Source organism: Enhydra lutris, unplaced genomic scaffold, assembly GCF_002288905.1.
Source record: "Enhydra lutris kenyoni isolate GAN:26980312 unplaced genomic scaffold, ASM228890v2 scaffoldscaffold7, whole genome shotgun sequence".
Lineage (NCBI taxonomy): Eukaryota > Metazoa > Chordata > Mammalia > Carnivora > Mustelidae > Enhydra > Enhydra lutris.
This window is the reverse complement of record NW_019154091.1, coordinates 44,575,017-44,590,658: the sequence shown is the minus strand read 5'-3', so window position 1 is coordinate 44,590,658 and position 15,642 is coordinate 44,575,017. Positions and strand designations below refer to the sequence as shown.

At 36.6% G+C, this 15,642-nt stretch overlaps 2 protein-coding genes across 2 annotated transcripts in view; one reads left to right on the top strand and one right to left on the bottom strand.

Annotated features, from left to right (window-relative positions):
* Window positions 1-256: 256 nt before the first annotated feature.
* Window positions 257-1,321, bottom strand: LOC111142198 (capping actin protein of muscle Z-line alpha subunit 3). Its single transcript, XM_022495218.1, has one exon. The coding sequence runs from the start codon at window positions 1,171-1,173 to the stop codon at window positions 274-276; it is 900 nt and encodes a 299-aa protein (XP_022350926.1). The 5' UTR covers window positions 1,174-1,321; the 3' UTR covers window positions 257-273.
* A 1,776-nt stretch (window positions 1,322-3,097) lies between these two features.
* LOC111142271 (phospholipase C zeta 1) overlaps window positions 3,098-15,642 on the top strand; it is a 44,905-nt gene continuing 32,360 nt past the window's right edge. Inside the window, exons 1-2 of the mRNA XM_022495322.1 lie at window positions 3,098-3,226; window positions 14,707-14,938. Coding sequence (XP_022351030.1) covers window positions 3,116-3,226; window positions 14,707-14,938 — 343 coding nt within the window. The 5' untranslated portion in view covers window positions 3,098-3,115. The remainder of the gene's footprint in view (window positions 3,227-14,706; window positions 14,939-15,642) is intronic.

The window sequence follows — 15,642 nt, the reverse complement described above, 5'->3', positions numbered from 1 at the left end:
TCTGGGTGCCACATTCTATGGAGCTCTTTTAGGTTCTAATAAACATCTCTGGCTTTATGATGGTTGCTACCACAAAACACATTTACATCACCTCTTTCTTGCCTGATTGGTTAATAGTCCCCGAGTCAAATTATTTGTTCCACTTTTCCATAACTTAAGCTTGCATTTTCAAGTGATAAGCACCCCTAGTGGCTTCTCAACTTTAGGAAAATCCCAGCACCCCTCCAGGAAACATAACTAAATCAGATGGAGACGATTACCAGGAGCAATCCTTTATATTATCCAGTTGCATAACACACTTCTTGAATAAATGACGTATCCCAATTTAGGATACATCACCAGATTCAAGTCTGAGAGTATCCGTTGCCAGTCAATAAGAGTGCGGGTCACTGGAAGATCTCTTCGTAGAATTTTTCTCAGGGCTTCGTTTGATAACTCCTGTAATTCTTCTAAGACTGCAGCTTGAAATATATTCTCTTGCTCTTCCACAAGCCTCGCAAAATTTAAAGCCAGTTGAGCTTGGTTAACTACTTCCAAGCTTTCTTTCAGGTCCTTGGAGATTTCAATATGAAGGTTGACAGCCCTGAAGAAGTGAGCTTGCACAAAAATTCTTCCTGTTACTTGGGTTAGAAATGGATTTATTTGGAAAATCCACTTCGATTTCCAAAGGCCATTCCAGCAATCTCTTGTTTCATAGCTGTGGTCCTCAATGCAAGCAATCAAGAACTCCTTATTTTTCACGCTTTTTCTCAGCACGTTGCAATTTCCTGTTGGATAGTGATCGTTCACATAGAGTTTTAAGGCACACAGAACAACATTTCTCAGGTATTCTGTCTCATTCCGAATGATACCGTGACTTTGGATGTCTTTTAGCTGGTTTTGAAGCAGGTCGAATTTGAAAGAAAGTTTGCTTTGGTAGTCAAAAAATCGGTAGTCACCCACTACGTTGTGGTGAGACAAGAGTACTGGATTTCCATCGATGCAGAGTGGTACAGAATATTTTTGGCAGTGCTGGTGGCCTGCACACTCACCTTGATGGTGCATAAGTTTTTCATCACGGATAAGCAGACAGAGATCATCAAAGGCATTAACAAATTCCCCCGGAGGAGCCTGTATTAACAGTCTGCGAATTGCTCTTTCTTTCTCTTTCCTACTCAGCGTACTACGTGACATGTTTGGTTGCCGCAGAAGCAAAGCTTCTGAAATCAAGAGTGTTCAAAGGATGAGAAAACATTCCATGAGACACCTCTCCCATCAAGGTGTTAAACATTCAAGCTTAAGATTACTATGTCTAACCATGAAAGCAGGTTGTCTGGCAAGCTCTGAGTCTCCTGATGAAGTCATAAAGAAGCTTTCTCTGTGAAGTGTGGAACTTTGATGATATCACAATGGGTGTTCAGACCCAAAGAAAAACATGACAGTCACCTGACAGCATGGTACCCAGCCAACCAGCTGTTCCTATTTTGAAGATTTTAAGAACTTAACCTCCAGAACAGCCTTCTTCAAAAGGGGTGTGTCTCTGTGTGCATTATATGTTGCCAGGGATCTAGAGAAGCAGCCTAGAGTTCCTAGAGCGTGTTTGGCAACCCTTTGCACCTTCGGGGACCACAGTGGCATTGATTTATCCTCAGTCCCTCAGAATACTTGCCCCAAACCCACTGGAAGCACATAATGCTGAAAAGTTTCAGGGGGGCCGACCAAATAGTAAAAACAAAAACAAGATATGAAGGCTATTGATAGAAAAATGTCAAAGAGCAGAAGATGCTGCATTTATAACACTGAGGGTTTGAAGATGGTCAGAACGCAATAAGAAGCCAGAAACTTCCAAGGGCAGTGACGTGGTGCAGGGAGCACCCCTTGTATGCGGTTTCTGTGGGATTCAAGCAATCTCCAAAAAACAAGAGCACAAACCACTGTGTTTTCTGCTTTCTCTCTAGAAAAGGGGCAGAGGCAACAGCTGATGAATATCAAGAAATTCCTTTACTACAAAAGGGCAGAGTTAACTATTTTTGGAACCTGTGACAACACGTAATGGGGAGAGACTTCTAAGCGAGGAGAAACGGAACAACAGGTCATGAAAATATGGAGAGCAAATATCCACTCAGAAGTCATTTCTGTTCCTCTTTTCTTTCTCTTGATTTATCCCCTTATGTTATATATGATTCCCCTCTCATTCTTTTTGAAGAGTCCTGAAGTTAAGCCTCTCTCATTTAAGTATAAACTGCTCCCTCCCATCTGTCCTAAGCTTTTCTGAACTTCCCTGTAAGAACTTTCTTATAAGAACATGAGCTTTGCCATATTAAGTCATATTCCTCACGTTTAAGGGCTTTCATTAGCTTTAACAATCTGAAACTGAGTGGATTTTTGAACATTTTTTACCAATACCTTTCATGATTTTATAAAGTTCGTATTAATTCTTAACTGTAGTTTTTCAAATTGAAGTGTCCTAGTTTTTGTAGGTTATCTGTATATGATAAGTAAACTTGTTTTAGTTTTCTCATTCATACCAAATATACACACCCAGCATGGCATTTTTAACTCTTTTTTGATGGTACTTAAATGTCGCTTTTTTTTTAGCATGTGTGTAGCTGGGCAGTTAACTGATGTTAACTAATATCAGACATGGTAACTATGTTTTGAACACTCAGTAGCAGAAACTGTGTTCAATAATGTGTTAAGAATTCATTTAATGCCCCCACCTTCTTAAGTATTAATTTGTCCACTTTTCAAACAAGGGAAGTGAAGGTGAGAGACAGGTCAAGTGACAGGGAGATCCTGAAACCCAGCTGTTCCCCAGGTCCAGGTCTTCAGGAAACAGACAATATTTCCACAATAATAACTTGATTTCTCAATTTTTTTCTTTACTTGTAATTTTTTATGTTATATATGCCCTTTCATATTTTTATTACAGAATAGTACCTACTTCGTTTCCTTGTAAATATTATATATCATAGAATTATCTTGTCACTTAAGCACAAAATAGTCTATCCCTTAAAAATAAAAATGTTAAACTGAAGAGAATTCAAATACTTATTTAGGCATTTTAAGTACTTAATGATTTTCTGTGAGAATTTCCTTAACTTCTGTTTTTGTGCTTCATACATGGTTTTTGACGATGATTCGGGATGAATTTAGAGGTGGAAAAATTAACGTAGACAAAACTTACAAATTACTTGAAAAATTAAGTATTCCGTGCAATTATCTTCATGTGAAATCTATTTTCAAGGTGAGATGATATCTGCTCCCTGTGTACCCCACCCTAGGAAGGACTTGATTCAATATAGGGAAATGTCAATAGCTACTTGGATGCTTTCTGCAGAAAATACCTATGAAAAATTAGTCTCTTGAGAATTAAAGCAATTAATTATGCTAAATATATTCATAATCAAGAAGGAGAGACTTTAGGTAGGTGGCAAAACAAGTTAGTGATAAAAATTGAAATAATACTAGGTTATTTATTTAGCACTATTAGCTGAACATAGGAATGTTCACATAAGATTAGGATTGGTCATATGATTAGCTCAAAATCATACAACTGATGAAATGGTAAATGGATTTGATCTTAATAATTTATAGAAGGAATGAGTAATTTTGAGAAAAATGTCATTTTATTCACATCAAAGTAGAAAATCATGCCCAAATTTTTCTTTGTTTGAAGAAGAACCAGTAGGGAGGGAACCTGACTCAATTCTTTCACTAGAGGTTGGAGGAAAAGACCATAACTAGAAGAGAGAAAGTCAAGCGTTCAGTTGAGTTTTGCATTAGGAAGACGGTAAATTTCTTGGTGAATAGTAGATTGGCCAATCCAGATAATTAGGAAGATAGAAATCCTGAATCTGATAGTGTTTTTTGAAAGCAACTACCCAGATCACAATCTATGTTGAAACGTTACTATTATTGCCAAGTGTGAAGCTTGTGGTATCTACTGGCAAGCTAACCAGTTAGCCTGATATAACTTCATGGATGATGACAGAGGCAGGTTTCTGGTTCAGGAAAAGTAACTTGTTACTCACAAAAATAGCAATTGAAAGAGAATCAGCATTTTGGTGCCATTTCTCCCAGCCTCAGTTCCCAAAGTGTGATGTGAGGAGGGAGAGTCCACACATGCATAGGCAGTGGATTGTGTCACCAGAGAGGGACTGCAAGCGTAAGGAAACCGCATCTTTTGTTATGAGCGGTAAGCCTGCCGGATCTTTGCCCAGGAGGGTGTCATTATCACTATTATCACGCCCAGTAAATCTACTCTTTCCTGTGGAAGGAGATACTATCTTTTCATTACACAAACGTCCTTCAAAAGCTAGTTCTGATGAAATTGTCGGTGCCTCTGCTCAGAAACTTGCAGAGACCTGGGAGACAATGGAGAGCAGCCCCCCATCATGTACTTCTCTCACTAACATTTAGCCCCCATGTTCATAAATCACAAAGAGGAGGTTCAAATATATATATATATATATATATATATATATAATTTCTTAAGAGCTTGCAGTAAAAGGCAAGAATTTCAGCTTGCTTTTGTGAATGCAAGTAGCATGTACTGCCATGAGCTCTCAGAACTTTAATCAACTCATATCTAACACCAGACCTAAAGAACACAAGTTTTTGTGCAAGATCTTTACATGTAGAATTTCCCCCCAGTGGTGTCACTCAAAGGGAGAAACAATTATGTACTTTCTAGTTTAATAAAATTCTCATTTAATATAATATAGAGGTAATGTATTAAATTTGTATCAAATGTGAAATATGATAAATCTTATTCAGTGATTATCAGGTTGCTTTGAATTACCTGCAAAATAAAGATATGCATCTGAAATGCACTTGAGTAAAATGCATGCCATATTTACCAGTATTATGTAGAATGTGCAGCAGTTATAACAAGTAAAGAAATAGCTCCTTAATTGAAACTGACGATTATTTGGACATGGCAGGAATGAAGGTCTGTTTTGTTTAGCAAAACCTTTTTGGAGTGGTTATGAAAACAACGTGAATTATAAAAATTAGAGGGGCAGAGGTTGCTTAGAATTTTCCCAAAGCCTCTTTCAAATGACCTCAAATAATTTAAAGCACAAATTGCCTATAAACAAGGCTGATGATATGGATCAGCAATTTTTATCTATTAAAGTAATTCCCCAAGGGCCCTTTAGTAAATAATACTTTGCTTTCTTGGGCTAAGTTGTCATATATGCATTAAAATGTTAATTAAATAGAATGCAAGGGAAGGTGTATTGGCCAACTGAATTTTCTGGATAGCTAGAAATTAAGCTGCTTACACAGTGGACTGTTTTGCTTCAACTTTTGATGTTTTATCTTTCTACACTTCATGGGTACACCTTGTAGCCAGAGAAAATAAAATGAATCATAATGAATCTCATTTTGGTGACCAAAATCTCCTAGTGTTTCAGGGCTGTTGTTATTGGCAAGCTCAACAGGCATGGAGATTCTTTATTCCACTAGATTTTAACTGTGTAGTGCTTGGCAAATCAGAAGTTTCTCTGAGCAAATGTCGTAATCTGCAGAATGGGGATACTGATATAGTTAACCTTGAAGGATTGTGCTGAATATTAAATATTTGTGAATGTGTAGTAGCAGGCTTGGCAAAGAGTAAGCTCTCAATAAATATTAGGTGAAGCTATAACAATCATAATTGTTCAAAATATATAGAAAATTGCATTATATTTATTGATTTCTTTTTTTTTAAAAGATTTTATTTATTTATTTGACAGAAAGAGATCACAAGTAGGCAGAGAGGCAGGCAGAGAGAGAGAGAGGAGGAAGCAGGCTCCCCACGGAGCAGAGAGACCGATGTGGGGCTCGATCCCAGGACCCTGGGATCATGACCTGAGCCGAAGGCAGAGGCTTTAACCCACTGAGCCACCCAGGCGCCCCTATATTTATTGATTTCTTAAGAAGCTGGCATAAATTCTGATGTGAATTTATTTCCTTATTGGGTAAATATTTACCATGAAACTTAAGTAAAGACAATGTACCTTCATGACCTTGGGAAAATATTCTTAAATTTCATTTTACAAAATTAATTATTGAGTCATGACTTGAGGAGCAATTCCCTAAGATTTTTTAATCTCTTTATTAAAAAATCTTTATTGCTTTACTATTGTCTTTAATTTGTAGCACACAAGATATTTTATAGGAAATATCATGTGTCAGTTCAACACACATTGCTAGCCTGAGATTACCTTCTTGATTGTAGTTGAGTATGAAATAACATCCTTCTTAATTTTAAAAATTCATGTTATTATTGGGCTTACCTTAAGTTTTCAAATTCTCTAAGCAGTTAATAGCCATTATTAAATCTATAGTATGTAGATTTAGATGGCATTCTGTCAGAAATTTTGGATTGTGAAAAATTAATAAAGTGGTGTCTTTCATTAGAAGGAAAAGAAATGCAGAAATTACTCTTTTATAAGCAGATTATAATAAATTTCATAGGTAATACATACAGGGAATTTGAGGAGACAGAGTCCCAAACGTGGGCTTCCATAAAAGAAGCCATTGTAGAGGTAGCATTCTTGTTGGTCCCTGAAGAATGAGAAGCAGTGTGTGTAGAGTACAGTGTGAGAAGTGCTTGGGGAGTAAAAGGTAATGAACCATGACTTGCATGTAGGATGCATGAAGGAAGTGGTGAGAAATGGCTGCAAATGCTAGGCATGGCCAGATGACAAAAATCCTGAGTGGTAGGCTGTGGAATTTGTATTTACTTTTATAGGCAATGGGTAGCCATTGAAAATTTTTGAGTAGGGAAATAGTGCAAATTTTAAAATGAATCTGGCAACAATGTAGAGTAGTTTGAGAGTTAAAAGGTAGAGAGAGGAGGGAAAGTACATCTCTGCCACCTCTGCCCTACAAATCTGCAACTTGGGTCAACTCAGCCACTTATATTTTTGTTTGGTTCCCTCTCAAGTTTATGATTTCTTACCTTAGTAGGTCCTCCACAGTCTAAGCTTATTTTTTTTTTAATTTTTTAAATTTATTTTCAGCGTAACAGTATTCATTGTTTTTGCACCACACCCAGTGCTCCATGCAATCCGTGCCCTCTCCAATACCCACCACCTGGTTCCCCCAACCTCCCACCCCCCGCCCCTTCAAAACCCTCAGATTGTTTTTCAGAGTCCATAGTCTCTCATGGTTCACCTCCCCTTCCAATTTCCCTCAACTCCCTTCTCCTCTCCAAGTCCCCTTGTCCTCCATGCTATTTGTTATGCTCCACAAATAAGTGACTAACTAAGCTTATTTTTTATCTCAAAAACAAATAGCTCCATATCCTTTTCTAAATGTTACATTCTCTCTTTTGGCAGATAAACTGAAAGAATCTTTCACATTTCTTTCCCTACTTCTCCAATGATTCATTGCAATACATTTTGCCTTTTTACCTACCTTGAAAACCTCAATTTTTAAAAATGGTAAATGCAATGGTTAGGCTCTCTCTGCATTTTATTTATCCCTGTTTTCTTAAACTACTCTCCATTCTGACTTATAAGACATCACTCTCTTCTAGTTTTCTTTTAAAATTTTTGATCATTCCTTTTCCATCTGTCCTGTCATCATTTTTTCTTTTGCTGTTCTCTTAAAGTTGAGTTCTTAATTTTCTCTCTTTTTTTTACTTTATATACTATTCTGAGCAATTTTATTAACTTTTCTTTTTTCTCCAGTTTTATTGAGATATAATTGATATACATTATATTAGCTTTAGGTGTACAACATGATGATTTGATATATGTGTATATTGAAAAATTATTCCCACAATAAATTTAGTAAATAGCCATCAGTTCACGTAGGTACAAATTTATTTTTCTCATATCAGAACTTTTAAGATAACTCAGGTTATCTTAAGTTATCTTAGAAGATAACTCAAATATACAATATGGTATTGCTAATTTAGTTACCAGACTGTGCATTACATCCCCAGAACTTATTATTATGTATGTTACATCAGTGTTAGTTACATCAGTGTTAGATGGCTACATGTTAGCCATCATGTACACTTCATCTCTAGTACTTGTTTATCTTATATTTGGAATTATTTATCTTATAGTTAGACTATTTATCTTATATAATATATAATTAATATATAATATATCATATAATATATCTCTCATATATAATACATCTTATGTAATATATATCTTAAATAATATGTTATTATATCAATATATCTATATTGAACTATTTATCTTATAATTGGAAGTTTGTACCTTTTGACCACCTTCACCCATTTCTTCCACCCCTATCAGCCCTGCCTCTGGCAATCATCAATCTGTTCTCTGTTATGTATGAGTTCAGTTTTTTTTTTAGATTCCACATAGAAGTGAGATCATATAGTATTGGTCTTTCTCTGACTTATTTCACTTGACATAATGGCCTCAAGGTTTATCCATGATGTCACAAATTATAGAATTTCCTTCTTTAGTATTGCAGAATAATATCTTATTCATATTTTCTCAGTTCACCTATTGATAGACATTTAGGATGCTTCCATATCTTGGCCATTGTAAATAAAGCTGTAATAAATATGGAGGTATGGATACCTTTTCAAAATAGTGATTTTATTTCCTTTGAATAAGTATCAGGAAGTGGAATTGTTGTATGATATGGTAGTTAGTTCTATTTTTAATTTTTTTGAGTAATCTTCATATTGTTTAGAACCATTGTTTGAATTCTTGATCAGGTAAATCTCTTTTCTCTGTTTCATGTAAGTCTGTTTCTGTTTGTTTTGTTCTTTTGTTTGGAACATATTCCTGTTTCTTCATCTTCTCTTACTCTCTGTGTTAGCTTCTGTGCATTAGATGGAACAGCCACTTCTACCTTTGAAGGAGTGGCCTCATTTAGAAGATGATACTGCTCAGCTCAGTCTTAGCTTTTGTTTGGCTCTCAAACTTTGTCCAAGCAGCCTACTTTATTCTCAGTGGCCCCCAGTCATTGAGGGAGTGCCAAGACCTATCAGTGTTCCAAAGGGGCGGATCCCAGTCAGCGCCCACATGTGGGCTGATTAGAAGCCCGATCCCCCAGGTGGCAGCTTATAAAGTACACACATACACCTCTTTCAGAGAAAGACTGGGAGTGAGTTTCTCTGTCAACTCCCTCTGCACCAATTTCCAGGGGGACAACTGGCCAAGGATTTTCTCTTTGTTTGCCACAGTTCTGCTGAACATGTGAGCACAAGCCCTACTGGTCACCAGATCCAGGCTGTTAAGGGATTTTCATCCCTTGAGTGGCAGCTATAAAACCTGGGTGCCAGATGTGTGCACAAGCTTGTTTCACGGAGATACTGGTGATCTGGACGGAGGTGGAGAGAAAACATGAAGGTACCTGCGGGCCTTCCTGGTCTTCGGGGAGGATTGCAGTCTGCTCCTACACCTGTGTTGGATCAGAAGCATGACTCTCAGGCTGTAGCTTTTAAGATAAGCATATAGGCCTCTTTCAGGGAAAAACTACATGGTAGTCGGCTACCTCTGTGCTGGCCTCTGGAAGGATAGCCACCATGAGTCCTTGTGAACTGTTAAGAACTATTTACTATAGCTTTGTGGATCTTGCCGACACAAGCCGCAGCTGGCTTTCAGAGCTGGGTGTTCTGGGAGCCTCCCTCTCAGGTGGAAGTCTTAAAAATTGGGGACTAGAAGTTGGGTCCAAAGCCCTCACTCCTCAGGGAGAAGCAGAGAGTTGTGGGTTCTCTCCAATTATATGTCACCATGTTGTGGACTGATTGTGTCCACGTTTGTGGACAGATTATGTCTCAGCCTCTCTGCCCTATTTTGATACAGATTAAGAATGTTGATATAATTTGTTTGTGTCATATTACTGTGGATACTCATGTCTGGGTCTGTCTGCCTGCAAAATCCTTGTGTTTTCTCCTGTAATACACCAATCCTCATGTTCCATCCCAACCAGTTGTCTTCTGGCTGTCTTGGCTTGGATGAAGATACTTCACCTTTATTGTGTTTCAAATAAACCATCCTTCCTTTCTAAACTGTCTTTCTCTCTCTTCTTGGTGATGGCAGCACCATTCTACCTCAGCTATCCAAGCCAGAAACCTGAGAGAGTCCCAGCCTCTTTCTCTTACCTTACCTCCGCATCAGATTTTCAAATCTTTTAAGGTCTATTTTATTCCTACACAAAGTCAACTGGTCTCCAACTGCTATCTACTCAAAGTGTGCTGCTCAGACTAGCATCTCTGGCATCCCCTGGGAGCTTGTTAGAAATGCAGAATCAGACATATTGAAGCTGACTCTGCATTTTAGCAAGTCCCTTGGTAACTTACATGTCCATTAAAATTTGAGTAGCCCTATAAATTGGTTCCTTGTTTTTAATCCTACCTTGTATATAGCTGCCAGAATGATTTTTCTAAAAAAAAAATCTATGTGATTTCCCTCATTATAGCTCATCGGTCAGTCACTGGTTGAGAATGATGTCTGAGAGCCCCAGTGTGAAATCCAAGGGCCTCTAGGATGTAGTTTTGGCTTCAACCTTATCACTCACTGCAGCTTCACTAACATCTTATTTAATCACACTCCTGTTTTGTGCTGTCATGTGTTTATTTGCTCTGATCCCAACTATTAGAATAACCCTTTTCCTCCTCACTTTCAGGCAACCATTCTTTCTTCTCAATGAAAGTTCAGCTCCAGGATTGCCTCTTCTATAAAGACCCTCTTTTGTCTCCAAAAAGAATTGCCCAACTTCCTTTTTCTGTTGTGTATAAAGTTTCCATTGTAACTTTCATGTCAGCTTTCCTTTTCTAGAATATGAGCGTACAGAGGTACTGATGAGGTGTCGCCTTTACATCTTTAGTACCCAATTTTATTTCTGATTCACATATTTAGTTAGGAAGAAAGGGAAGACAGAAGATAGAGTTTCTAAGCGGTTTAAATTTGTATGTCAAAGTTTGAGGAAGAAGGTGGCAGGTCATATAATTTCCTGTGATATATTTTGAATACTCTGTTTTTAGTGTAATTTCAGAGACAAATTTGAAACACCTCATCTTAATTTAAAAGTGAATTCTGTGTTTTGATAGCTCAATTTTCTTGTGAGGTCATTTATTTTAAGTGACACCTCATCTTTTTACTAGCAAACTGAGCAAGGGAAAATGGTAACATGAAAAGCTTTAATTCTGTTTTCTGAAAGCGTACTATCAGAATATCAATAGAATCAATTTAATATGTTCTTTTATACTCGTGTTTTAAATCATTCATTCAAACATAGTCACTAATGTGCTATGCTAGGGGAGATCCAGTATTAGACATTGGGAATATAAAGGATAAAATACCTACCTTCATGGTGTTTGTGGTCTTAAGGTAAGACATATATTTTTAAATTATATGTAAACTGAATGGGTTGTTTGGTAAAGTTCTTTTTGCAATGCCTTGTAGAGACTAACCACTTAATGAATTTTTTTTAAACAAGAGGAAAATGGCTTCACTGCTCTTATTTTATGCTGTATTTATAAATGATTAATGTGTAACATTTCTAAAACCTGTAGTATTGCCTGAAGTGGGGCCCGAGATTTTGCATAATTTTAGTAATATATACTTAAAAATATCTTTCCCTATTCTTCCTAGGTTTAGGGATATATCAACTCTTTATCCAATTAAATGCACATATGTCACCAGAATCATAAAATTGTTTAGGTGATAGATCATGTTCTTAATATCTTCTGTCAGGCATTCTTTTGTTCTTTAAGGTACTAAGAATATAAGAAACAAATGGCAAGCTTCCTGTCCAAGGCAATTCTAGAAGGGATTTAGGGGGGAAAAAAAAAAGCTTTCATTCCAGGGTAATAAACTTAATGATACAAGAAGATTCAGAGTCTTATAAAAACCCAGAGGTGGGCTATCTGATGGGGCCTGGGGGAGAGAGAGAAGAATATTTGGGAAGACTTCTAGAGGAGGATACTTTTCTAAGAATTAGTAAAAATTAGTAGGTTAGGAAGTGAAAGAGGAGTATTCCAGACAGAAGAAACAATAGCAAGATAGTTTGGTATTTATACTGTAACTAATTCAGAGCACCCAAAGTGTGATGTACAAGAAAGAAAAGGATTAGAGCAGACACCATCAGAGACATCTTAAAGGACCTGGGATGCCAACACGATACAGTTCAGGTTTTGTCTTGAAGACAAAAAAGAAATAAGTGAGCAATTTAACAGGTGGTTAATGGGATCAGATTTGTATTTTACACAATTTATTTCTACTTATATACTGTCAATATGCATGATGGTGTACTGACATGTCTTTTTTCCTGATGTTTCTCTGTGTGGTTTTGGAGTTAGTTCAAATCCTGGTCTACCATGCGTGTGGGACTGGGGACAACTGACATAAGAGTTCTGAGCTCCAGTTTTCTCCTACAGGGGAAATATTAAATAAATACATTGGTACTCTGTCAGTTTTGCTGCTATTATGTGTGTCAGTCCTCAGATTTGAGTCTTTCTTGCTCATCACTTTCCTTTTTCCTGCTTCCCCTACTGCTGATTTTGTTACCCAGGCTCCCTCATTACTGACTTCTGTTGCTTTCCTTTTCCTTCTCTCTTTCCACTAAAATTAAAACTTTCCATCTTCAGTAATATAATTTTCACCTATTCGGTGTAGTTTTTATTTTTTGATAATTGAATTAATGTTTGACTGTTAACTCCTTTGGGTTGGATCAAGGAGCAGTTATTTGGATTTGTGGAATTTTGTTTGAACTTTACATCTCTAATTTTTTCTAGTATCAGAGGACAACTTTGATCTTTTGGGAAAAACAAAACAGAACAAGTCAGATGGCCAAGTTTAAACCTTGCTTGAGAGTAATAAAACTTTCATTACTTAGCGGATAATGTATTTTATTTTATACTGCTACTTAGCAGGACTGTAATTTTTAATTTACACAGTTTTGTATAACCAAATTGGCAGGAATTACAGGCACACTTGACTCTTATGGGTTTGTTAAAGATCTTATAACAAATTATGAGTGGGATGGGGCTAAAATAAAATAAATTTAATTCTATGACATTGGCTTTAATCCAGAATTTAAAAATAGCAAGTTGAATCTTGTTAGTCTACTCAGATAATTGATAATATGAATTTAAGCGTATGTAATTTTAAGGTGCTATTATTGTTGAATGAGCTCTGGGCCCAATTTGACAAGAACTGATCCCAGCTTTTCCCCCAAGCTTATCTTCATCTCATTCGCACTTGGGGCTTCATTCCAGTCCCTGCTTCTTCGTGCTGCTCCATAAACATGGATTCATACTCCTTTGTGAATTAATCTGAAGCTCTTCATATTTGATTCCCAGCTCAGACTGCCTCTTGGATCCCTCGTATCCAACCACCTGGTCTACCACTGAACTTCTGCTGTTGAACCGTTAGAGGTTCATTTCATGGGCAAAAGTGCAAAAGATGAGATGATAGGCTGGATGATGTGAAGGAAGCAGAACTTGATAGGACATAGCAATGTACTGATACCTAGAACAACCATTTATTGTATATTTTCAGTCCTCACAGCAACTTGATGACATATGGGGTGAAAAATTCCATTTTTCAGATGAAGAGCAGGAAGCTCAGAGAGTTTAATTTATGTGTCCCAAATCCCACATACTTTGGGGCTAGGGATATAATGTTAGCTCCAACTGTTTACAAATTGTCAGATTTTTACCACAGTATAATTGTCCTTTAGCACATGCTCCTTGTACTCAAGCTGTTTGCAATGTCATGGGAAAGTTAAAATATAAGTAAATAGCTTCATTTGAAATTAAGGGTCCTTGTAAGTACTGCCTACTCTCCAAAGTTTTCTATTTGTAAGTGATTCTACTAGGTTTTTTGTCGTTGTTGTTTTTTAACTCTTCCCCAACTCTAGACATTCCTGATTTCTCTCCTCAATGCATATAACATTTTAATACATTGAGTCCTCGTGACTTCTCTGTTCGTAACTTCATTGATCCTTGTTCTTTAGCTTGTACTCACTACCTCCCACCTGGTTTGCACTTCTCTGTTCCATCCTGCTGTTCTCCATTGCTTCCAATTGGTCATGCCCAACTGGTTATTCTACACGTTTACTTCAGCTAGCCATTTTCCTACTCAGAACCTCACAGTGTTTCTGATGCTTTTAATAACTGGACACAACCCACTTTCTTGTTTCTATTTCATAAAGCTCAAACATGAATTTTCCAGAAGAGCCAGGTGAATCCACTCTTTTTTACCAGAACCCACCTTGTTGGTCCCTACCCCCAGTCCTTCAATGATTATGTACATTCCACTTCCTCAAGATGCTCCGTAGCTACTGCAGTTACTGTAGTGCTAATAGCACTCCTGCAGCTTCTGAAGTTTACAGTGACCTTGAACGTCTCTGGTTTACCCTGATGTTTATGCACATCAGCAGCATGGGATTACAAACCATCTCACATGGCTATAAGAAGGTATTGAAGGAGAGTGGAAGAGAAAAATGAAACATGTAATTGAAAAACAACCTAGAATCCTCATCATCTCCCACACCTTTTTCCATTCCCACTATGGCCACTGGGTTTTAAGTGGTGATTTTCCACTTACCTTTTTCCAACTTTGGCATCATTTCATGCAGTTTTATATACTTTATTTGAGATAAGAATCCAATGTAAGATTCATCTTCCTTCAAGTATTAATTGTTACATATATTACACAAATACGTTTATCTATTTATTTTCTGTATTTTTTATATTCACAATGTGAGCCCACCAGTCATTTTTTTTAGTAGGCTAATGACAGGCTGAAGCAAGGAAGAATCACCATAGAAGAATTTAGATCAATTTATCGAATTATGGCACACAGAGAAGAAATTATTGAGATTTTCAACACATATTCTGAAAACCAGAAATTTCTTTTTGAGAAAAACCTGCTTCAATTTTTGATACAAGAACAGTATGCACTTGACATGACCAAAAATACTGCTTTTGAGATCATTCAAAAATATGAGCCTATTGAAGAAGGTATGCTTACATTTCAAAGTTTTCTCAAATATCTAAATGTGAAGTATTTTTTTATGAATTACAGTTATCAAATTGAAATTTTTGGATTGGTCATATTTATTTTGGATAATGTAAAATATTGACAATTTTATTTCTATATTTTAGAGACTACATATGTACTTGTAGAAAAGTGCACTGCAAAAACAATTACATTCTTTCCTACTTCATTGACCAGCTTCCTTTTTTTTTTTTTTTTTAAACTGCCTTGGTATATCTCTTAAGTGTTCAGAGATGAGCTTAAGCCTGGAAAGCAAGATGAGATTCTGTTATATGTACTGTGATGACGGAGTCTTCATTTTCATTAATAACTTAAACACCAAGTAATAGTCAGTCTTCTATATTTATACATTATACTATTGAAAAGTATATAGAAGTATTAAAGCTAAGTGAAAACTATTCTAGGAAAAAAGTAAAATATTATAAAATCACTACTTTCTTCATTGTTTATACACATAATTCTCTATAACTTATCATAAACATTAAAAAATTTTCACTTTTTCTTCATTTTTGAATATAGTCATCTGGTTTATTTTATTTTATTTTTTAAAAGATTCATTTGTTTGAGAGAGAGAGAGAGAGAGGGAGAGAGCACAAGTGGGGGGAGGGGTAGAGGGAGTGGGAAAAGCAGACTCCACGCAGAGTAGGGAGCCTGACATAGGGCTGGA